At 37.3% G+C, this 25,841-nt stretch overlaps 1 protein-coding gene across 2 annotated transcripts in view; it reads right to left on the bottom strand.

The window, feature by feature from the left end:
• PRKCE (protein kinase C epsilon) overlaps window positions 1-25,841 on the bottom strand; it is a 300,249-nt gene that overhangs the window by 16,728 nt on the left and 257,680 nt on the right. For both annotated transcript variants that reach the window (XM_032985267.2, XM_032985266.2), the window contains exons 12-14: window positions 14,259-14,397; window positions 11,726-11,914; window positions 6,505-6,651 (exon numbers count right to left, since the gene is read on the bottom strand). In XM_032985267.2, the coding sequence (XP_032841158.1) occupies window positions 6,505-6,651; window positions 11,726-11,914; window positions 14,259-14,397 (475 nt within the window). The remainder of the gene's footprint in view (window positions 1-6,504; window positions 6,652-11,725; window positions 11,915-14,258; window positions 14,398-25,841) is intronic.

Genomic DNA, 25,841 nt, shown 5'->3' with positions numbered 1-25,841 from the left:
TTAAAATGGAAAACCAAGAAATTATGAATGCACAGAGGAAATTAAAATACTATATTGTTCTGTGAAAGCTGCAAGTTCACAGTAAATCATTGTAATGCGATTATTTTGTTAACTTCATCTCCATAAAGCCACACTATGAATGGATTGCCACAGGCACTGATAAAGCCATTAGTGATGAAACTTTGGCTTAATTGGGAAAAAGAAATACATATGGCAAACATCTGTTTTACTAGGCTTTGCATAACCCCCCGGCTCAGAGTTCTTCAGCTTTTTCATGTTGAGGACGTCTTACTCAAAGTCTCAAATTTTCCCAACCCTGACACTTACAACAGGGTGGATGAAAACAACAGGTTTGTTTGCATGCACATGTTTCAAGAGTTGACAGTGAAAATTTGTCCTGAAAGGACAGGAGTGTGCCCATGGTGTGACTGTCCTTGCTGCACAGTGCCTAACAGCTTCTGCCATCTCACAGCTCCTTGCAGCACACTGAGCCAGTGAGACTAACAGCATAAGAAATATGAGAGTGATTTTATGGTGTTGGTCTAACTCTTCAAAAACCAAGAAGAAATCCCTCAGAGGGATGGAACATGTCTTGTATGAGGAAAGGCTGAAAGAGTTGGTGTTGTTCATCCTGGAGAAGAGAAGGCTCCAGGGAGACGTTTCAATACTTGAATGGGGCTTGTAAGAAAGATGGGGACAAACTTATAGTGGGGCCTGTAGCGATATGACAAGGGGTAAAGATTTTAAACTAAAAGAGGGTAAATTTAGACTAGATATCAGGAAGACATTTTTTACGATGAGGGTGGTGAAACACTGGAACAGGTTGCCCAGAATGGTGGTGGATGGCCCATCCCTGGAAACGTTCAAGGTCAGCTTGGACTGGGCTCTGAGCAACCTGATCCAGTTGAAGATGTCCCTGCTCACTGCAGGGGGGTTGGACTAGATGACCTTTAAAGGTCCCTTCCAACCCAACTGTTCTGTGATTCTATGAAATGGATGCTTATATGAGGCTATCACTGGCTTCAGCCAAATCAGCAACAAATTTTGGGCAGAGATATTCCTCCATCCCTGGCAAGTGGGACCGGGATATCATGCATCTTTAAGCTGCCACTTTTGTGCATCTCTCTGAGCTTCACTGGCTGATGTTAGTGGCATGTCAGCAGGCCACAAGTTCAGTCTGGAAAGCCTGCAGCTGGCCCGCTATGCTCTCAGACATGGCACAAAGAATTTCTTGCAGGGAATCTAATCAGATATGGAGAAGATTGAGGAAAAAGCAAAACGTGACAAAATATACCCTTACTTCACTCTTTCAAATTATAAGTTTTGCCAGTAAATAACAACTCGGGACAATATAAATTTCACTGATATACATTAAAGATGAAGCAACAATGTTTCAATCACTATTTTTAATGCATGTTTTATTGTTTGGTATGGGATAGACAGAATCATCTCATCATGTCACTAAGCAAGGTCTACCACAGTTACCACCATATCAATGACTTTGGTAAGAAACTAATCTACTGCACCCTTGCTTTCATGTGTACTATGGCAAATGCACTTTGAAAATGGAAATAACCAGTTCAACCATGCCAGAAGCATTACTATGGAAACAAAGAAAGATGAAGAGCAGAGAATCACTGAATACTATCAAAGCCTTTGTGGTTCTTGAGCATTAAATTATATTGCAAACCATAGCATGGTCTTAGGGCTACTGATTAGGGAAATTTCTGTCTCCAAATTGAAGAAAACTCCAGGAAGAATACATGAGACAAAATATCTCAACATAGGAATAAAATGCCTCAAATGGATTCCTGTCTCATCACAGTTGCTCTGGAGAAAAGATAGGTGTCTGCCCTAAAACTGCACTTATATATTGTATATACAATTACATATTCACGTCTGCATTAAAGGCAGCAGGGAAGAATAATATTGTTCAGAAAATTTCAAGACAGTCTGTGAAACTCTAAGAATTAAGTTTTTAAAACAGTGGAAATGATATTCAAGAGGCACTGTCAAGGTCACTGGGGCTTAGATGTAACAAATAACCATTGCATAGCTGTTCAAAAGTTTGTTTCATTTCTAATGTACATGTCTCAGAGCTATTACTTTTTCTACAGTAGCTTAACATTTATAATAGTCCCACATGGGACAAACCCTCAGTATAGTAAACCATATTGTGTATATATATATACAAAAATTAATATTGCCACTGAAAAGCCTCATAATTCTGGATTTATGAAGGGAAGGGCTGGTAGGTGATATGTATCATTGGACTGGGCCCCAGTGTATTTCCACCCCTTTGTATTCTCTATTCCAAGTCATTAAGCTGGAGGAGCAGCCAAAGATCCTTCACAGCAGGTTTCAGGGCCACCAAATCTGCTTCCATTGTCTCTGCCTAGCACAGCCTGGTGTGGCACTCCTGTCAGTGCTTAGCAATCTAAACCTCAGCCATTTGTATGAGTGATCTGCCCAGGGCACTCTTGCAAGCCTTCAGAAAACATAGTCAGTTTTTCAAGGACCTTTTGAACTTCAGTAAGTTTCATTCCAAGGCTGAAAACAGTTAGGAAAGAAATTTCAGCTTCCAAAACGTCACTAGAATAATCAAATCATGTACAAACTGGAAGGACATTAATGGTATATTTTTGGTATAATAAGGAACATATTTGCATCCATCCACAGTGTGAATGAGATTAAAAAAAAAAAAACCCAATCCTCAAAAGTCTGGCTAATAAATAGCGATGCAGTGTTTCTTCCAAGTCCAGCTGAAAAATGTAGACTTAAGGCTGGCAGAGCTTAAGAGACATACCTGAACTATGGAGAAGCAGAGGCCTTACAGTACCATGTAATATAGCTCGACAGAAAATCTATTATGGCAGAGAAAGGATAAAAGTGAACAGAAAAGGAAGATGGCTGTGCTACCCAAGGACATTCCGTGTATTTGGGACCAGTGGAGTAGTAAGGCAGAACTGAAGCAAGGTTTTTTTCCATACTAGCATCTCTGTGACCTCCCTTGGCAGATTATTCCATTGACTAATGGGACCTCAGTGTTTGACCATTTTCCCTAATGACTTTACTTATTTGGTGTCAGCATTTTATATTGCCCAGAGCTCATCTGAATAGTTCCTATGGTTGTGTTTTGTTTTGGTTTTGTTTTTTTATTTTTTTCAGTGTGTATGATACAGTAATTATAAATTTTCCCCCCTTAGTCATCTTGACAGTTGGTCAGAAAATAGATGAACACCTGTGTAAATATATGCATTCTTGCATGAGCAAAATTTTATATGTGCATGCAAAACTCAATTTGAATGCACAAATGACTATGTATTCATTGTATGCTTCTTTCCCTACACATATGTACACTCACATATCACATGCAAGAATGTCTATTTTCTGACTAATAATCTGGCCTCTCTTATCATAGCTAATTTCACAGATCTAGGTTCTCCTGAACATAAGATTAAAAATATATCTTTTTAGTCCCCTTTTAATATTACAAGTCACTTGTAAATAATCAACAGCCCTTTATCAATACTGAAAGATGTTAAAAACCAGAAAACATTCCAAACACAGGCATTAGTTATGTTTTTTTCCATAGTTATTCCATAGCTACGGGACAGTTTTGCTTGCTAATCTGAATCAGTGAAACTCAGTGAACTCAGTGAACACCCAGAACTGAATTAGGAGAGGAACTTTCTATCTAGATTTTAAAGTAGACTTTATTTCATTAGCATTCATCTTCTTCCCTCTTTCCTTTATTTTTCAAAGTGAGTGCAACCTCTTCTAGTTTGGCAAGTATCCAAAATCACCTTTTCAGCATTTGAAAATTACTGCCCTAGATTCCTTTACCATTTCTGAAGTTGTATAATTTATAATTGTATTTTATTTGTGTGATCTTTCCAGCCTAGATATATATCATACTTTCCAACTAATAAATCGTTCAATTTTAAGAGGACAGGTAAAAATTTCAGTATGATCTTGCTCAATGATTTCTACACAACAACAAAATCCAAACAATTGCAAAATTTATACAGCTGGTACAAAACAGCTGATGGACAATAAACATAGTGTAAAAATATAAGGTGTACTCTTTCTAAGTCTAGAAAAGTTATCAGTAAAAGTTGATAGGACCAGGTCACTGGGGAAGATATCTTAGAGACAGCAGACTGAAAACATGAAAATAATAGAGATGCCTGTAACACAGACTACATATTATCTGAATTCACCACCATAAAAAAGAAGAGCTCAGAAAAAACCAATCATACAGAACTACTAGACTTCATGAATCAAATTTGGTGGAACACAGGAAGTTGGCATATACAGCATGGAAAGTAGTAGTATAAAAACCTGACATTGTGGAAGCAGCCTGAAGAAAAATTAGAAAAAGGTGTAAATAAAGATGTATAAAAACAACCTAGCAATTATTAAAGAGCAAGCAGCTCTCTGGAAAATTATTCAAAGGACTACTCTGAAATAATCTGAAATCACTACTAAAACTGAAATATCCAACTAAAATACCATTAAAGGAAGCAGAAAAGGAGGAAAGGAACAAAGCAACAGGAACTAATAGAATAGGAGTGGCTTTACAATATAATAACCGTGAAATAATTACCAGAAATATAAATAAGCTGCACTGAGAAGGTGGAAAGTATTTATATCAGCAATGAATAAAAATATCTGAATAAATGCCTCCTGATTTTCAAGAAGGACTGCTGCAGCAGGAATACTTACAATAATAATAAAGGCTTCATAAAGGGACCGTGCATCTCAATCATGACAGGAAAACAGCCAATAAACAGACTAGATGTGAGGAATCTGGGACTTAGTAGATGCAGGCATAAAGTTAAAATTATTTTGGAATTGTGCATCCTGATTTGATAACTACATTACCAAACTGCTGATGAATACTGAGCAAAGCAACAAAAATTACTGTGAGATGAAAGGCCAAATACTTGTGAAAACAGGAAGAGAGCTACACACATGCAACTCTGCCAAACACCAACTAGGGCTGCTTGCAACTATGTGAAAGCTGTGGAACCTGACTGGGAAGCAGCTAGTTACAGTATGAAATAGGCTTCAGATAGATACTAACGGGGTTAATTTGGGGTTTACACTTCCTGCAGCAGTACGAAGACTTGTAAGTCAGCTCAGGCACTAGGTGCACATGGCTGCACCTCCAGAGCAGAGCTGGCCAAGAAGGTAAGCGAGCCAGCATGCCCAGCTGGCTGGACCCTTTCCAGGAGAGGGGCTGGCTCAGGCATCCCTCTGCCTGCAGCTACCGCATTACAAGGCTTCCGTTCTCTAAGAAATATATTAAGAAAAACTTCTCCATATGACAGCACTGTATCTGACTATTACTCCTAGAAAGACGTACACTAGGGCTAACTTTCACTTACAGTTGTCAATCTCTTTGGGCTCTTTCTGCATAGCTACAGAGAGAGAGAGAGCGAGCAACTTCTTCAAGAGTGGACACAGAGGAGCTACCTCAGGCTCCCGTTCTGGACGAGCAGCCTTGCTTTCACCACCTACACAAGGAACTTGGGGAAATGCATCTGACTTGACTAAACGTAAATGCATTAAATGTGACAGACAGCAATTCTGGAATGACAGAAGGGACTTTTTCACTTCGAAATTTAAGTTAGGATTCGGTGTTGAGCACAAAGTTTTGTTTTCTAAAAAATACCTTTGTAAATTACCTAAAAGAAACAAACAAGTACCTTGATCATATTTGCAGGCAAATCAGACATTGTAATTAGGAATGTGCAAAGTCAAAAGATTCAAATCAGTCTCAAAGGATTTATCATAAAATTATTCTCTTGTACTGTTCAAGCAGAAAATTAACTGCACACATTCTCAGCTGAAAAGCTGACATTTGGTGAACTGCAAGTATTTTCATCCAGAGGAATACAAGAATGAGTAAAGTACTTTTGCTTGGCTTTTGTACTTTCTGCACGTGGGGCTGCTATTTACATATATTTTCTTTACTTTAAAATAGAAATACTTGATTGTTACCTAGGAAAATGTAAGTACATAAATTTATCTAATCATAATGTATATTTATTTCACCCAGGAAGCTGTTTTCTCAAGTATCTTTAGTTAAAATATTATTAATCAGAAATCTTTTCCTCTGTCTTTCATTACAAAATCCAGTAGCCATCGGCAACACAGGACTGTAGCAGAGTTCACACAGAAAGTACAGACAGTACATACCCAACTGAAATAATACCTTCTAATCAAGGTATCTTTAGGAACACAGGAAAATAATTAAAACACAGCCTCAAACCCTCTCATGGATTATATGACTGAACATGAACATCTTCCTGTGCATTAGATCTATTCCTGACACTTACCTTCACGGAAACAATGACAAGGCAATCTTTTCAGCGTGGTTTTTATGTTACTATTTCAACCCCCAAATGTTGCATCAAGTAATCTGATGTCAGAAAAACCAACAACTAGAATTGTCAAATCATGTTTTCTCTGAATGTTATGCAAACTGCTACTTACAATCCGAGGTTTGAAGGGCGGCTTGATTTTCCTTTGCTCTAGAAGAACCCAGTCAATTTCCTTGAAAAACGGATGCTGCTTAATTGCGTCTTCCCCATTTTGTGACGCCACACAGCCAAGTCGCTTATTCGGGTTTTTTGTCATAAACTACAGGGTAGGGGAGGGAGAAGAGGAAAAAGTTAGAACATGAATGGCAATGGCTGGAAACCATTTGCCGTTCAATTATGCATTACAATTCCTAAAGCCTAGTTTTTAGAGACAGTCCCCTTTCAGAAGGTTATTTTTTCTGTAAGAGCAACAAAGATGCCCCTCCAAATTTCAGAGGTTCCAGCCAAACTAGAAGATTTGGAGACTCCGAAGTGTAAGTTTCCTGCAGGAAGCTCTTTCAATTGATTGCTGAGACCTCCTAATTTCATCTGGCTGGGAGTGCTACAGGAACAGATTCTCTTTCAGCATTTCTACTTCCAGCTTTGGCCAAAAATACTAAAAGAAAGAAAGAAAATATTAAACCCTCCAGAGACACTTTCAAATAGATGGTCAGGATTGCTCTTATTTTATCTTATTTGCTCTACCTTAACCATTAATTTGGGGAATTGTGGCTACATATGCTTACTGTTGTTCAATTTCTTTGGGTACATAGGTTGCATGATGATACACTCCATTCAAGCAGACACACGAAAAGCCATAAACTCCTTACTCATTTCTAGGATTTTATTCTAAACCAAGGAAGAACAGCACCCGTAGCTATGTGAATTGTAAGTGTTTTGTCCATATGTTTCAGGAAATACATGGTGTGACCAGTACCAGCAGAAAGCTTCTGTTGAGAAACTGCATGACATAACTTGCACCTTCCCTTTCATCTTTAGTACACTGTTAGTGGCAGCAACCAGATCTAACGGGTCTTCTCTGGTGTGGTAATTTCTAAACTGCTCACTTTTAAACTCCCTTCATCAAAAAGCTGTACAAACGGTTTAAGACATTAATATAAAATAATGGCAGCTGATAATATTTTTACTGATTTTGCTCTGTTATTTCCTCCTTGTTTTATTAGCAATGGCTCTACTTATTTCCTAGTGTGTGTGGACACAGAATCTTTGCGATTCAAGTAGCAACAAATGATGTTCTTATACACACATGCACATTCATATTGTAGAATCATCCCAAGCTTTGCTGTAACTTCATATTCAGCCATTATTATAACATTTTTTAAATTTCTAAAGAAGTGTACAAATAAAACAAAATGTGACAATTGCTGAGTACCTTTTTAACCTAGGTACCACATTATACTATACAGCTGTACCACAAAAAAACTTACAAAAAAGTAAATCACTGTAATGCATATCCTTGCTTCAGTACTCCAGTTATTAGATAAGTAGCTACTGAAGCTCTTAAGATGGTTTTAGATAGCTAGATCCACCATCAACAGGAGAATACCACTGCTATCATTTTAGAGATAGAACATAGATCAGTGAGGCAATTCTCTCTGTGGTTTCTGACATATACATGCTGCTCTGAAGATGATCTTTCTCTTTGGTCTTGCATTCTACTGCTCGGCAAGTTCCTTTGCAAGTGGACAAGTCATATCTAAACTACAGGTCGTATTTTCTATGAGCAGGAGAAACAAGGTTTTGAAAGGATTACTGTGCTTTGGTAATGTCTCTCGGAAAACCACAAAATGCATTCCTACATTCTTCTGCTTTATTTCACCTTCAGGACTGGAACTATCAGGCCAGGAACCAGCAGCCACACATTTTGCAGGAACAGAACACGAAAACTACAGGATACACTTTTTGTACTGTATAATCCAGGTATCAAAGAAGTAAAATCTGATCCTAGTATCTGTCATGCTCTGTCTTTGTTTTAAGCCAGAGGCAGGGAAAACATCAGAACATGTCATTTTTAAGAAGCCCAGGACATGAAAATATGACTACATAGTAGAGTTCAGTACTGTACTTCACAAACTTCATGAAACTTGGAAATGGGTGATGAAGAAGAACAAATTTTAAGAATGAATACTTAAAGCAAACAAAATTATCATATGAAAATATGATGCAATAAGCTCAAAATTCTGAGGGAGACATTTAATTCTATAAATTTAATCTCCTGAAATAAATATTGATTTTTTCACCTTCTATTTCTGAAGCACAAGCTGACATTTATTCCCTGTTTATCATCAGCATCAACAACGATGCAACTGTGAGGCCAGAGACAGCTGTTAACTGTACTGTGTTGGTGAGATGGTTGCCAATGGAGCTGACAGCCATAGCTGGAAGTGTCGCCTTTTCATTCTCCTATATTAAGGCAGGAACATCCTTTTATGAAAAAGAAGCCTTTTAAAATCAGAGTTCCTTCTGACCTAAATGACAACAGGACAAACGCCTGTTGCTGAGATAGCCATGCAACCTGAGGCCTGAATCAAGGATCATCAGGCTCCCAAAATTTCGCTTCTTGAAATAAATGGCACAGTTTAAAAACAAAGTTCTGGTTCTGTATCCAGAGATCTGTGTTATTTGGGTACAAAGGGAACACACACTGTAGACACAACCTCTCAATTGCTTGCAAAGAAGCACAGAGCTAATTTCAATGAAGAATTGTTTTCCTTACCAGACAGGAAAGAATTTTAAATAGCAATTCCTGTCAATCCACAGAAACAGGACTAATAAGATCTGTGGGATATCATGGGATAAGCAACATGCTGCCTTGTAATGCTGAGCTGTAAAAATCTTCCTTGTTAGTGTTTTGTTGGAAACAACAGGAAAACTGTTTCTTCAGAAAATGAGAAAACATTTTTATTTAATACAAGAGAACATCTTCTTATTAAACTTTCTTCACATGCTGTTTGGAGGAGTGCAAAAATACACAGTTTCTAAAGAATGAAACCCATGTCTCAAAGCACAATGTGAGGAAACGAAGTGTTCCAAAGTTAATCCCTTGCTAGCATTCAGTGGTAAAATACATAGACGCCTCTTTCTTTCCTCTGTTTTTCCTGTTCTTCATTTAACAGAACATAGAAAAGGATCAGATGAAAAGCACAAGTTTCAAACATATTTCATACCATAGCTGCATAGGCAGCAGGTTGCTAAATGTAAGGAAATGTTTTCTTTTTATGGTGTAAACTGGCACAGTGCCATTAAATTCTATCAATTTATGCCAATGAAGACATCTTGCCTGATGAGTAATAATCTCTCTTAGTATAGTGCAAATCTGTTTAATGGATGCAACTCTATTTTTAAGGTTTATAATGGCGTTAAGAATTAACTTTAGACAGAAAGATGGATTACAGCAAAATATAAACTACCATGTCTACTATTAAAATATAGGCTCAGGAAAACAGCCTCATGAAAATTTATAGCAAAGTCAGCTTTGAAAGAAATTAGAGGTTTTAACACACTTGCACTTAGATTCAAACAACCAGATAGTTTACACCTGCAGCCCAATTCTGTGTTTGCATTTGTGTGTGGTTAATGAATGACATGAATAACATTAACAGTTAGACATCTCACTACTTGCACCACAATGAGATAACACAGTAAGGCTCTGACTGCCAAATCTGTTTCTCCCTTTCCTCTGTAAAACAAACACCTTCTCCTAATAGCTACAACAGCACTCATACTACATGCTTAATCAAGGGTTATCAGTTAACTTTTCCCCTCCAACAAATGTTTCCACGATTCAGAATAACAGAAAGCTCATTTAACACAGACTCACTGAAGGAGCCCTCGGATGGCAAAGGAACAGATCTTACAGGCTGTGAAACCAAAACACTACAGAGAATCTCCTGGACTTTAGTGACATTCAGATGTAGATATGAACACTGACAACAATCCTTTCTCTACAATATGCCAAAATAACCCATGATATCAGCCTGAATTTTGCAGCTCAAATCCATAGAATTTTTGCTGAGCTGAAAATAACTGAAGGGTCTGGGAATAAAAAATGGAAGCATGAAAGTATCATGTCAGCTAATAAAAAGTCATCAGAGAGGTATTTGGGGGTGAGAAGGGAGAATATGCATAAAGGTCAGCTTTAATAATTCCTCCATCTTCTCACTACAGTGAATGGAGCAAAAGAGATACTTCATAAATAATTCGGAGAGGTTAACTTGGAATTTGGGTTCGAATCATCTGCTAGACCATCTATTTCTCTTGGCTAGAATATACCTGATGATATTTTTATTAAAAGATCAAGATGAACATTTCTGCAGAATGCTCTAACTGTCCAAAGGTGTTAAAATTAGAATTTGTCCAAGTTTTATATATAATTTCAAAATGTAACCCTGTATGAAGATCTCTGCAGGACTTTACCAGCCGCTCTCTTAATTGACAGTCTCCCTTATTCCAGATGTTGGAAATATAACAGAAGTGGAAAGGTAGAAATTTTCCATTTTCAAAGAAGGGGGAAAACAAATAAAATGCAAGTTAATTTTTTAAGCCAGAAATCATTCTCAAGTTTTCAAACGTTGGGGATTGGCATACTACTTCTGTTTTGCTTATAATTTTAGGATTATACTAGCACAGAAGAAAGAATTTATGACAGTGTCATGTTAAAGAGGTAAACTTGACTTGAGAAAGCTAGTCTAGAAACTGAAGTTGCCCAGTGGCACATTTTGATTGACTGATTAAAAAAATTGTGGCATTTGGTGACCTATGTTTCTGTCATGTTCTCTACTCATGTTGAAAAACACCAAACAGAGCAGAAACAATTACACTAGAGTAAGATTGCTTATCGAAGTTTTATGTGAACTATAAAATAGAACATGCAGCTGTAAATAAAGGGCTTCCAACCCATCTTGATGACCAAGGAAGAAAGGCAGAAGGACAGGAAATTTTGTAAGTGGGTTAAATAAAAACATTGTTTCTTTAATTACGTAGTACTTCCCCCACTCTAGTGAACATGCAGCATATAAAGTGTCAAAGTGATAGCACAGTTCTAGTTGGTTGGGTTTTCCCTGAAACATGAATCTGCGGTACACAGATTTACACAGTGTACAACTGCGTGGAATACAAACATTCTGTTCCTTTCCCACAAGCGGTGTAATTTATCCCAGGCCCCATTATCCTAACAGTGGCACTCTGAACTATGCTTGAACTCCCAGTGGTGACTGCTCTCAACAACTTTCAGCAAATTCAATTTTAATCAAGGGGAAAAAAAGAAACCAAACAAAACCACCCCCCAAAAAACCCAGGAAGAGGAGGAGGAAAGCAAGTAATGGAAGACTCACTGCTTTTAAAATGCTGACAGCCTCTTTACTGAGCCAGACGGGATACAATACATCATCGTGAAGGATAGACTCAAAGAGATCATCTTCATTGTCAGCTTCAAAGGGAGGTTGCCCAGCCATCATTTCGTACATGAGAACCCCCAGAGCCCACCAGTCTACTGATGGGCCATATTCTAACTCCTGGAGAATCTAGTATAGAAAAAGAGATTGGATTGAATAGACAAGTTAGACAACACTCTCGGCTGCAATTTTGCTGTTTCCACCATACACCCATCCTTTCCCCCAGTGTCCGAGTAGGACTAAATCCTACACTGATTTCGGTAACAGTAGGCGTAGTTTCTCACCCATGCAGTTTGCACTACCACAGCTAAGTGTCAATGCGTAGTTGTTCTCAGAAGTACTGACTGAGTTTATCAGTCCCCTGAGTAAAAGGGTATGCTCGCGAGCAAAAGAGCTGTATATCCTTCCAAACTCTTTAAAGCAGGTCACGCTACAGGGGAAAAAAGGATCACATATACAAAACAGATTGGTGGAAAATGTGAAACATTTCCTTCTCTCTATCTTGAACAAAAGAAGCTGACCAAGCTTGTAATGCTGCACAGAGATCATCCGAGAGATTTATTTTAGTCCTTTCGGTAGGGCTGAAGGAAGCCAAAAGCATTTTTGATCAAGTATTTTACAGCATTAAAATCACTTTAACTGCCCTTGCTTTCAGAAAAACTGGCTACAACTTTTCACATTTAACCTTGTGGCAAATACCTTTAGTGGGGAGTAATAGCTTAGTCTGATGTAGTTTTATTGTACTACTTGGTGCTACAGAACGTGTTGTACAAGGAACAAGTTTAATTCTTGGTTCCTCTTCACTGAAAAGAAGCCTGCAGTTTGGTGGTAATGTTTCAGCACTGACAGGGGATAGGGGAAGGTAGAGCGGGTGACTGTTTAAAGGTGAAGCTGACTGCCTTAAAATGAGTTGGAATGGCAAGAACTCCACCACCTCCTTAAACAACACTAGTGTTACAGTCAGAGGTCTCGTGGTGAACTGTGTGAGCTTAGTGCTGTATCTGGGAATCATGACCAATATAAAACCGAATTCAATCTTAACATAAAAACAGAAATGAGTTTAACAGTTGAATACGGAGGCCTGGATCCCAACTGGATTCTTAGTTGAATGGATATTACATTTTATCGACATTAATTACAGAAAATGATACTGTTCAAAAGTGTACTTTTCAAGTGTTTTGGGCACTCTTTGGAACTCAGATATTGCTAAAGAAAAGGAAATTGAAACACACCACCATGATGCAAGAGAAGCATAAGCAGGAGATAATCTTCTGCAATTAAGATGACAAAATGGAATATTGACTTCAGCGGAAGCAGGATTTCATGTAAAATCTCCTGGAATCTTATTGCTTTGTTTTCAGTAATAATTTTCAAAGAATTTGTCAAAGGACTCAATTAGTATACTGAATCAGAAAATAATTCATACAAAACCCAAACCATCACACTAGTATTTATTTTCTTTTAACAGAAGAATACTTTTAAAACTCCATAAGACACACATTCATATTACGATAGTTTCAAGATGATTCACACCTTATCAGTTGTGCTACCAAAGCTTGACAGCCATGAACACTAATATGGATTAATAAATTATTGTCTCAAATAATAAACTAATATTTTTCCCTGCTTCAAATTTATGGTTCATGAAAGACAAACCAATGATACCTTTATGTTAAATCAGCACACTGAATCTTCATCAGAAAGATGCACAGGTTACTAACTAAACTGAGCAAAGTCTGCCTAGCAGACTAACTGTACGATATCAATTCATTTTAGGTACCTGGAAATGCATCTTATAATATTAAAATTTAGGATATGTAAAACCTGCATGGTTCTCATCCATTTATTTTATGCAATTAATGCCTTAAAATTACTTTGGATGCTGCCAACTGATATGCAGCATCCAAGTGAAAAGTTTCTACTTTTCTGTGCAAGTCCATACTTTCTGTTCATCCATATGAAAACAAGTACCACAAACATAGTATCTTTCACTTGCTGATAATTTAAAGAAAGTAAGAAGATTATATTCCCACAAAGACCCTAGGCAAAATGACACCTAACATATGGTCTCTTCCTTATGAACATGCCCTTCTAAGTCTCATGAAAAATTAAAAACATTTTTATAACTACTCAAGTCCAGTGCTGGCAGTATGCAGTTGCATCTAGCAACTTAAAGGCTAGTAAGTGCATTCACAATAATGCTGAGTCAGAAATGAGTGTATGGTGAAGAATACTATTAAATGCAGAAAACAAATAATAGAAAAACCATGCCTTGTCACTCCTATCAACATGCAATACTGCTTGTGAACAGGAGAGTAACCAATTTCTGCAAGATCACTCAGGTGAAACTGCAGCACAGTCTAGTCTGCATTGTCTACTGTTTTCATCTACATGTAGAAAGTTTCTAAAATTGTAAGTGTAACAGTCTGATGAATGATAATATCTGTATTCTTAGCACAGTGCAAAAAAATACCTCTGGAGCTATATAGTCAGGTGTGCCACAAAAGGTTGTGGTGGTCACTCCATTTAGAATCCCTTCTTTGCACATCCCAAAGTCAGCCAGTTTACAGTGACCTTCTGCATCCAGAAGAATATTGTCCAGTTTCAGGTCCCTGAAATAAAAAGGCAAAAAATTAAATCAACTTTCAAATTTTGATCAAGTGTCTTGAATTTCACCATAAACTCTAGAATATGACAAATAGATGGTTTCACAAACACCACTGAGAAACCATTCTTTAGATGTGTTTATGAAAAGTTGGTAGCAATCACTAAATAGACCTAGTTAAAGGCAATAAAGAAGCAGGTAATGACAAACATTTTGCAAGACCAAGCCTTTACTCTCCTTTTAGCTGCATGAATGCACAGCTGCATTCAAGATAGCATCAGAAAAGTCTAGAGATCTCAGTCTCCTGTTTGCTACAAATCTAATATTCTGTCTAAGTGAAATAGGTCAACAATGTCTAATGAAGCCATTCTCCATTTTTTCACTTTAGCACAAAGTAAGGAGTACCAATTTATCCATACTCTATCATAATAAATGATGAATAAATAAGTACTTTCAAACTTGGATTACTTTGAATTGGATTCTTAATGCATACTAGCAATTCAGATTGCAATGAGAGGGATGAAAAACAATGCTCTCATCCTTGGAGGCATTCTTTTCTGAAGTTTAAACCTGCTCAAAAATAATCTCACAGGAATATTTTGCATTCATTATTAAACAACACATCTTAGCAGCTGTCTCTGATCACTTGTGCAAATGTCTTTGTGTCAAAACCACACAATTCTTTGGTTATTAAATTGAGTGAGGTCAAATACAGGTTGAGAAAGGGATATCCACCTTTCCTGTCTTGCCGTCTGCATGTTTTCTAAATATACCGTTGATAGTTATTGCATTCTCCAACACAATGGATGCTAGGTACCATTTAACTTGCCATTTGCCTTAGACGAAACTACAAAAGGATCTGGAAAGTCAGTGCATAAAAGAACCCCTACTTGCATGAAACTCCCATCACAATTAAAAACATTTTATCATGTATAAATAATAAACCAAACATGGAACAAAAGCAAAACCCCCACACTTATATTGCATGGACCATTTTGTTTTATACTTCTGTCTTTAGGTAGTTCTGCCATGTATTAAAAGTACACAGTAATAAGTGAAGGAATTGTATGTATGAATGCATACAGAGGTGAGAATCAAAGCCAAAATGTGTTCTTAGCTGACTTTGTGGACATTTTCTGATCAGAACGCTTTTCCTAGAATAATTAGAGAAATTTCCATAGGTGGAATTGATGAAAAAAAGTGTGTGTAGGCAAGTTCTAAATCAGACAGAGGAATAAAATACCATGCCAGCCTCTGTAAATAAATTTCACCTCAAAAGCCTAAGAAAAGTTACATTTTTTTTTTCCTCAAAGTCCTTTATGCGAACAAATTTGACCTGCATGAGGGATGAGAAGTCTTCGCTTTACTCTGAGGATTTCTTTCAGAGAAATGTCTTCCTGTCAGACCCCCGACTTTAGAACCACAAGCACCATAACATGGCGGAAGCATTCACATGCATTAAATGATTAAACAACCCTTACAGGGCTGCATTATGTTAAGGGTTTTTGTGGACATGTCCAAGGCTACAGTATGCTGAGATTTCCCCAGAAATGTTCTCTTCTCCCTGTCACCACAATTTTTTTCTTTTGACATTTGTTCAAATTTTTTGAACATGCTTGCTCACCTTTGTCTAACACATTTCTCAAGCATGTACAGAGGACAGCATAAAAATCAGGTATTTCTGGGACACAGTGGACTTACTACTCAAGGTCTGCATAATCATTGCACATCCGTGCAGTAAATGAGACACTTCTTAGAGGCACTGGATGACTTACTGTGTGTGTGGAGATAGGTTGTGCAGTGTACACGTTATAAGGTGGTTTCTGCATGCACAAGAAGTCTGACATGGCAAAAGAAAATCAGATTTAGCTCACTAACAGTAAATTTGTGGTCTCTCACACAAACTAGCTTTATCAGATATGGTTTATATATATGAAGTATATACTGGCTGTAAATGTTTGTTGCAACCAATATGCCCTACAACAGACTTTGCTATTTCTAGATCAGTTATGCTGCTCTTGTAGGTCTTCAGCTGGTCACTCATGTAAGGCCCCTTGAAGCAGACTACATATTTCATCATTTCTTAAGGTCATCCTTTTTACAAGTTCCTAAACGACCCAAGATCCAGCTGGCTACAACACAATCCCCTACATTTAACCCCTCAAATAACCATCTCTTCCTATCCCTGGAAAGTGATTTGCAAGAATCGTCCAACATCATACAAGGGCAGACAGGTATCAACAGTTCTGTGGCTCCTAAAGAAGTTAAATAAATAAAATAAAGCTCTCTGCTCCAAAAATCATGTGCCTTCCCAAAACTGCTCTTCCAGTGAATTACAAGTATTACAATCAAAGACCTTCATTGAGACAAGACTTTAACATCATCAAGTAGAATGTGATCAAGTACAACAGTACGATAAGGCTCTTGCAGATAGGAGAAGGAAATAAGCTTCTAGCTGTAGCTTTTAACCTTCCAAATGCGGTGCTACCTTGGATAATCCTAAACTAAGGAAGAATACAAGCTATATTTCAAAAAGTTAAGATGTTCAGATACAGAAATCAAAGTATAATTATATTTGATGTAATCTTAGAGCCACTTCCAGCCACCACCACACCAGACTGTTAGGAAGAAGGTCATAATAAAAATAATTATGACAGGAACTGATGAAACTCAAGAGGCTGCTCAGAAAACTGGATCCACCTTAATTTGGAGAGGTAAGCGATCATCAGAAGACTCCTAAATGTTATCTTAACTCTGATCCCAGAAGTAGAACTTCCCAGTGCAGGCAGGTGACACATTGGAGCTGTTAGGACGTAAAACTGTTTAAGTTTCACTTAATGACAACTATATGTTAGCCATGGAGTTGAGTGCAGATATAGTGGCTAACCCAAGAAACTCCTGAGCTAAGAGAAATCTCAGCAGTAATAGAACACTAACATCATACCACCACATAATGGAGAAGGACAGGATACTCACCATTGTCTTTATTTCCTTAAAGATTTGTATAAGACAGTGAAATTAGCAATAAAAATTTAACCTGACAGTGGAAAAAGAGAATCAACAAACTGACCAAAGGAAAAAAAAAAAAAACCAGAAAGAGTTTACATAATAAATTCTGACTACCTGTAAAGACTGACAGTGAAGTTCTAAGCCTATCTGTAAGAGCACAAGTCAATTTAACTTTCTTAACATTTACCAAACTATAATCCTACTTGACAGAAGAAAAACATCTGGTATCCCTTCATCAAGCCAAAACAAAGCAGTGAAGCCTATAAGCCTCTTCAAAACTCTATTGGAGGCACTAAGAACCATCAGCTTAATTACTCATGTGATAATGGAATTTAATACCAGTAGATTTTTATTATCACAAATGCAAAGTGCACCATTGTTTCAAAAGAAATTTGGAAGAGGCTAAAACAACAACAGCATGACTCCTGTTAAAGTACAGTTGGGAGGTTAAAAGGTAAACTGGGAGTCTGCCAAACTGCCAAATTCACAGCTAGTTGGAAAGATTATCATAGTCCATAAAAGTGCTTGCTCTGAAAACCACTCAAAACCATTATGTCAATTTGCAGTTGCCAGATTAAAAAAATAAAACAACAACAAAAAAAACCCAAACAAGAAAATCCACCAAACCCACCTAATTATGCAACTTTGGAAAAAAAACCCAAACAAGAAAATCCACCAAACCCACCTAATTATGCAACTTTGGAAAAAGAAGACTTATTTAACTAAATAAATGTAAGGGTATAGGTAATGTGCTATTTAACATCTCACAGGAAAAAAGTTAAAACAAAACAGACAGAGATGAGGAAACAAATGAAAAAGTAACAGAAAAAGAGTTGTCAGGGATTCTTGTCTTTCCAGAGCATCAGTCTCACTGAAAAAAAAAAACTTTTAAGTTTTAGTTTAAGACCCATATATCCCCTAAACTGTTCTAAGAAACAGCTAGCTCTCGTACATCTCAAAAAGTAAAGCTATCAACCTCTGGAATGTAATTTAATTGTCTATACAGAAAAATCCATTCTGTCTTTTATTTGGTTCCTGGTATTAGTGTCAGTTGTCTACCTCTGAATCAGAGCATACCAAATAACAGTGTCAGATAGCTCAGTGACAAAGGTCTGTTAAATTATTCTTTTTTTAATTTTGCATTCTTTTTGTAGGAACTAAGAAAGTCATCCGTGTCTGACAAAATGAGTTCCTACAACCTGAGTAATTACATGCAACTGCAAACAACCTAACCAGTTAAGCCAGGAAAATGCCCAGATTGCTTGAATGCAATAATGCTACATTAAGCTATTTCTCTCCTTTGTTTGCTTGCCAAGATACTTTGTACAGTCAGTTCAGTTGACTTGAGCAGTCAATTGCATAAAATGTTTTGGGTTTTTTTTTTTTTGTTATTTTTTTTTTCCTTTCTCAGAAAGCTTTAAACAGAAATTTAAACCTTGGTTTCTATTTCTGGATACTTGCCAGCATTGCAATCACCTCAGAAACTGGAATGATTGGCAGGATCTCCAGAAAGAGTCAGGATTATAACAGTAAAGTTTGTACAAGTCGGAACAGAAGAGCAGGCGGACTGCAAGTAACCTGTGAGAAAACTTCCCTAATGCTCATTCCTTCCTCCACACGCCCATGCCGTGAGACACTGACTGTCCTGGCTTCCTACAAAAGCTCAGTGGACGAGAACTTCACAGGATTGGGTTCTTAAAGTCTGACTCCCAACAGTAGCCAGTGAGATAACTGCCTTGTGTGTGTGGCCCTATGTGTCACACGTGTCATTTAGGTAACAGATAATTTTCTTGTTGAAAGTAAGGCAATTACGCCGTCAAGATGGGTTTTGACCAGTAAAATCAGAAAATCTGCCAAACATTACTAACAGTAGCCTTTGAACATGGTAAACATTAGTGACTAAGTAAATCTGTATTTGAAGAACAAGATCAAGTATCTGAGAAACATGATCACAAGCTGGTTTAAGCAATCACTTTACAATGAAATATCTCTGCAACATCTGCTTCTACTGTAGCTGTTGAATAAGCAACAAAACTAGAAAGCATATGCATTTCACAGTGCAGGTTAGAATGAAGCATAATAATTATTATCTACAAATAAGGACATTGGAAGCAAGAATATTTCTTCATAGGGTGAAAGCTCAATGAAGGAATGTACCTTACTAAACATCTATAGAACAGGAAAGATATGAAAGCAACACAAGTCTAAAACACGTAGCTCCTGAACAACCATCTTTTTTTTGGTGACTTTCAACTGCAATAAACCCTTTCAATAGTGTATTTGAAATCACTGCCATTGCCACTGTTCCCTGACATGGGAGAATCACTGCAGGCTTTAAATAGACAAGTTGTTCACAGAAGAAAACATAGAAGGTAAAAGGGAAACTTCACCAAGCAACATGGAAAACCATCAGAATAATTCCCTTGTTCCTACACTTATTGAAATTCATAACTGAAGGCAATATGCTCATTATATCAATTAGCAATTTCAATGAGTAAGATGATTTTTTTTTTCCTATTTAATTAAGGTAAGATTTCTACATTCCTAGAATTACTTTTTAACTTACTCAGTGGTATCCAAATTGCTTTTGAGACAAAGATGCTCACCTGCAACAACAGGTCTCTCCTGTACCCAGCACAAATTTACTCTTTGCTGCAATTTTAATTAATGTTGCATTTTCAACATAAATTTCAATCGCAAGCAGTAAATATCACAGAACTTGGATCATTTGTACCACACTGTTTCAAATGGTAATTTCTGGAAGACTGACAAATTCATCAAAATCTTTGTCTCACTTCTTCAAAATATCGACAACTAATGTACTAGGTTACAATCTAAACAAGATGCAGTTACCTATAGAACTGGTCAGAAAACAAAAAGAAATGTCAACAATTTTAATGTTCTGATAGTAGCTTCTTTAGTGACTAACTCTCACCAATTTAATCTCAGTTTCCATACATAAACTATGGCACAGGTATATTAGGACTGTACTTCATTAGTGGATTCCTTTGTTGCTTTAAGTATTTTAGTCACAACACATCAGCAAGGCTTTCCCTGCCTCCCTCCAAAAGAACAGAAATAAATGAGAAAATCCAAACCATAACTTCTAAGAAAACACAAACCAATAATTTTCTCCCATTTGAAAAACTGTATGGGAAAGAAGGAGCCCATGCTTTCTGATGTTACTGAGCATAAACATATAAAAATAGCAGCGTCATTGGATTCTACCAGCTAATGTGACCTCCCTTATCTGTGGAGTAAGAAACAGGACACGCACTGAGTTCATGCTTCTGTGTGGATTTATCACAGTAGGGTGGGTTTTGTTAGCAGGGAGAGAGTGTGGAGAAACCTGAGTGAGACTAATGGTGAGAAAAAGGTGGTTCTGCTGCTTTTGTTGTTGTAGGAGATCTCAGGAAGTTTTACCTGTGATTATCCGAAAGTCTTGGATTTTCTCTGCTTTGCTTTTATGTTGACCCATTAAATAATTACTGGGTTTGATACATATTTTCTTTGACACTGTTACATTACTTGAAATTATCAAAAAATAAAGATATTATCTATCACAAAAACTATAGCAGAGCCGTACTCAGCAACATATGGAAAAAGTTGCTGCACAGACTTGAATACTGTTACTTTTCAGCAGTGCCAAGCTTGGAATAAAGCGAATCCACCTTATAGTGATGTGTATCAGTATGTATAATTGCTAGCAGTGAATGAATTAAGAGCACAGACTTGGTTTCAAATAAAGTCAGAGATACTATAGCTACTTTTCATTGAAGAATACAGTGACAGTTCTGATAGCAGAGTAAATATTGATGGGAAATCTCAACTTTTAATGTGACTATAGTGACACTCTCTGTCAGACATGTTTACTTTAAAAACACACACGCTTACTTTCCTTATATAACACAACATCCGTCAACCTGTCATTTGCAGAAATATCTTATGGACTAAGGGGATGGCAGAGATGGGAGGAGGAATGTAGCAAAAGGCAGCTTGCTACCTACCCACCAAGGACATTAGAGGATGTTGAACACATGATTGATATCTGTGGCTCTGTAAACCCTAGTTGTTATAAGAAGAAAGTATGGCTTGCACAATGTATAACATCACCTGTCTTGGCTATGTCTACCATTGAGAAAACTTTCAGGTCAGCAAGGTCCTGAGATGGAAAAGAAAGCTGTGTGTTTATGATGTGGCCCTAACTATTTACTGATGTCTTAATATTGTATTGAACAAAGTTTTAATATTAATTTCCAGTAGCTTAAGGAAATCAATGACTTTTCTGGTAGCATAAAAACATTTTTTATAGAAAATAATTTCTATATATGACTTTTTAATGGCTTTGACCATAACTTTGTAACAATTATCAGTAGCAGCTTAGGACATTACAGTGCCTGATCTGCTTATCTTATTATGCTGTTTCCTTAAAATAATGTGCAGACAAATAAATATATCGTGCTTAACAGCATTTCTTTGTGTGGCTTTTCCTTTCTTATTATTTCCCCATTTTTCTGTGTGAATTTAAGTGAAATATGTACAAGTTTAAATATGCGTTATGTAACACATTTTCAAAAATTAGCTAGGCACAAAGGGGAGTGGTCCCTACTTCTTTTGCAAAAGAGGGTTGCCTTTTACATACCATACACATCACAGTGCTTTATAAGCGTCTTCCTTCCATGACCCCTACCTGGAAATGCAACAACTTTTCCATGAACCTGAGGCAGGAATGGGATGTAGCACTACAACTGTGCCTCTTGACTTAGCCTACTGCCAAAGCCCTGATTTAGGCAAGTTTTGTGTTGGGTCCCAGTGGCAACTATGTTCCCATGGCCCACAGGCCTGCAATTTTTGTACTGAGTAAGAACTGTCATGAATGGAGCTGGCTTCATATTAGGCCTACTGTATAGGTCAAACAATCTGCCTCAGAAACTTGCAACTAAACTAAACAGCAAATGATTTTCTCAGTTTGTAAGGCTTCTTGAGATTTTACAAATCATTTGTGTTTCACGTTGGGTGAAAACACAGACTGTTCAAAGTTTTTTGTGAAAGTAGCATGCGGAGAGCCAATGGCTTGGTGCTCAGGACAATCACTGAGCGGCCTGGTCGTCCTGGTACCCCACCGCCCCTGTGAGTGCCCTGACGTTAAGGCTACTGGCAGTTCTCTCAGGGATTTTCTTTTTTTTTTTTTTTCCGTATTTCTCACTGTCTCCACTTTGGTTAAAAACACCATTTTATAACTTCTTTTCTTGAAGACTTTAGCTGAAAAATTCCTAACTGGGTCTATGTATTCAGGCTGGGAACGACAGGGTGAAATCTGTGCTACCACTAATGATATTTACTGTTTCAGGCTCTGCTACAAAGCCCATGTGTTAAGTCATTGCTAAATATGTAATGTGATAAACCCTGTCCTCACTGACACCTTGGTGATCCCACTGAAGACAATAAAGCTCCCCAGGCTTAGCCAAGGACTGACTCAAGCTGTGGTATTCTACTCCATAAGGTTCAATGCTTCGTACTGTTATTTTTGTATTTCAAATAACATAAAAATAAGATTGTGTATTATAACAATAGGTTAGGTGGAGTGCAAACTTAAAAGTGCCTACTATGTATGTTTATAATCCTTTTAAACAAAACAATACTACATCATTATTTGATAAAACCACTTGATGAAAGACAGTGAAAGGATGGCATGAAGCTAGAAAAGCTTGTCAGATCAAGTTTTGAAAACTCAATTCTGAAAAAATGTTACCAGAACCTTAGAAAGCAAATTTATCAGTAGACACACTAATTGAGTTTGGATCTGTTCAGAAGTTTTTGTTTGAAACCAAAAGCAATGTTGTTTTTTTTTTTCTCAGTGACCTTAGTAGGTAGGATGACAAAAATCACTGTAATTTCAACAACCGATTAGAAATTATGCAAGCACAAATTAAAAAGTATTTGGGTTTCAGACACAAAGTTTCTGTGCCTAACCAGAAAGACTGAAATTCTTTCATCCCTTGCCTGTTTTTCAGTGAAGCTTTCTTACACAGAATAGAGACATACAGCCAACAAATGCATGTCTATCCAGGTAGCATCTTGCATTTCTGTAGCAGTTCTCATTCAGTTATCTCACCAATGAAGCATTGTAACTCTTAATAACCCATAAGGATATATAGAGATAATAGGAAAGACAGAATAAAAGGATACAAAGTAATCAACCACAATTCTATCCACTTTTCAAACTAGAGCTGTGGAACATTTTGCTTTGGTTTTATTGGTAATCTTCGTTCCTGTATTTTCCAGGATTCTGACTCAGATTTATCCCATCAAACATTAGGGTTTTATTGAGGTACCACAGTTTCCCCAGGCTCCCTCCGTGGCTACCTCCACAGATATCTCCAAGCGGGTGATTCACAGAACATGTGGGCTTCACAGCTCCCTAAAGAAGCCTACCCTTCTCCATTGACTGTAAATGCACTCCAGGACAAGCAGGATCCTGACTTGGAAGCTTCAGTTGCATTCCTAAAGTTAGGTGAGATGAATATGAGCCTTTGTGTATATTCAGTATAAGCTGCTTCATGTCTTCCTGCCTTCCAGCTAGAGATTTCATTCAAATTAGTTGTAAAACTTCAATTTTTGTAGGAGAATGCCAAACAAAGGTGTATTTTTAAAAAAGATCTGCATTCATTTGTCTTGTTACTCATGGTAGAATTGCCACACACACACACAGTTTGCTCGGCTTTGAAGTTATGCCCTGCAATAATTCTTAATTTTTCTCACTTAGGTCATATGGCACTCTCCTGACTGCAACAACTCACACTGTGTGTATCCATCAAAAAGCCAGATGTTTAATTGCTCTACTTGGACACATCATATAAAGGGCACCAAAGCATTATTATTATACATTGTTTCAGGCACATAGAAAGAGCACTCTAAAAAAAATAAAAACAACAGAAGAAAAGCTGCTACTGTAATCAGCCATGATTGAAGGCATTTCCTGTATTTTGCTATCAAACTGGTTGTTTTTTCCATTACATACTAAGTGAACTTTAATAAGGTCAAGACACCAGAGAAAAACAGGATCAGAATATTTTTTATCAACTAAAGTTGAGTAGTCTCTCTCTTTCAGATGTTTAGTCCTGGATCTCATCCCACATCTCTAAATTTCTTCCTTAAATCATAAATGCATAAACGAGGTCAGTTTGAATTTATGATTTAGTTGTTTTCAATGGCATTTAACTTGTTAGCCTTACACTTCCCCTTAGCCTAAAGGTCAACCTACCTTATGCTGCATAACAATACCAATATTATTTTAGTATGATATAAGTCCAACAGGGGAGACGGCTTTTCATTCACAATCACAATACTGAGTCAAAAACTTCCCTCAGTTGGAAGCCTATTGTTTCCATCATACTGCCTATTAAGATCAAGTGCAAGTTTTGAAATTAGTATTAAACAAAAGTCAAAGTTACACTAGTATAGGTCGATTTGATCCAATCCTGTACATTGTCATCCCGATGTCACACTAAACACAGACTATTTTAAGGCATACATCATCCCTGTCCTGTGCTCTGACCCTATTATTTTTCTAGAGAAAAAGTCTTTTTTTCTTCTATGAATGCCAAGTGAGGTTCTTTTACTTGTTAACGTAACACATGTTATGTCAACACCTCCCCTGGAAATGACCAGTTCCAAGTACATTGTTGACTCATTGAAGAAGGGAAAAGCATGAGCCATGTCTTCCCTGCAGCTACTGAAGAAACCCTGTGCTTTGGTCCAGTTCTGCTACACAGAGGACCAGCCTGTCTGAACACTGCGATAAGACTGAAAGCTGATTCATCATGCAACTTTATTATCTACCTACTGAATGCAGAACCACACAGTAGAGGCTACTCAGTGCTAGCAGATGGTCTCCAAAGCTCACCTTGAGTCCTGTTCTCCCTTACCCCATAGCTTCAAAACTTTAGTAAAGGTTCTCTTTTTAATTCAGCTGAGGTTGTTTATCGAAAGAAAACCAATGACACTCAAATAAATACCCATTTTTCAGCCAAGGGACAAGACCTTCAACATACTCAAAGATGAGAACACACAGTGAAGATGAAGAGCTCTTAAAATATTACAATCTGCTTGTAAAAGGTAGCACAAATCTTTTACATCATCAAGAACAGGCAGAACCACCATTAGATTAAAGGAAAAACTGAAAATGCGACAATGCTGAGAACCTACTTTGTAACTGGAATTGGTCGTCTTTTTCTTTCATTCCTTTGTGTAAACTCTATACACCCTGCAAATTTTTAAAGAAGATATTTAAAAAAAAAATTTTTAGTCTGGAAACAATAACAAGAACAGGTGGATTGGGAGCATATCCTGAGCGAGCCATTAATGCACCAGCATGAGCCGACACTCCAGTGTCTTTTCTGGATTAGCCAATACCCTCTGCAGCTTTATGAAGCCCAGAAA

Source organism: Tyto alba, unplaced genomic scaffold (genome assembly GCF_018691265.1).
Source record: "Tyto alba isolate M040663 unplaced genomic scaffold, T.alba_DEE_v4.0 Super-Scaffold_16, whole genome shotgun sequence".
NCBI classification, from domain to species: Eukaryota; Metazoa; Chordata; class Aves; order Strigiformes; family Tytonidae; genus Tyto; species Tyto alba.
Note: the sequence above shows the minus strand (reverse complement) of the source record. Positions and strands in the feature narration are given on the sequence as shown.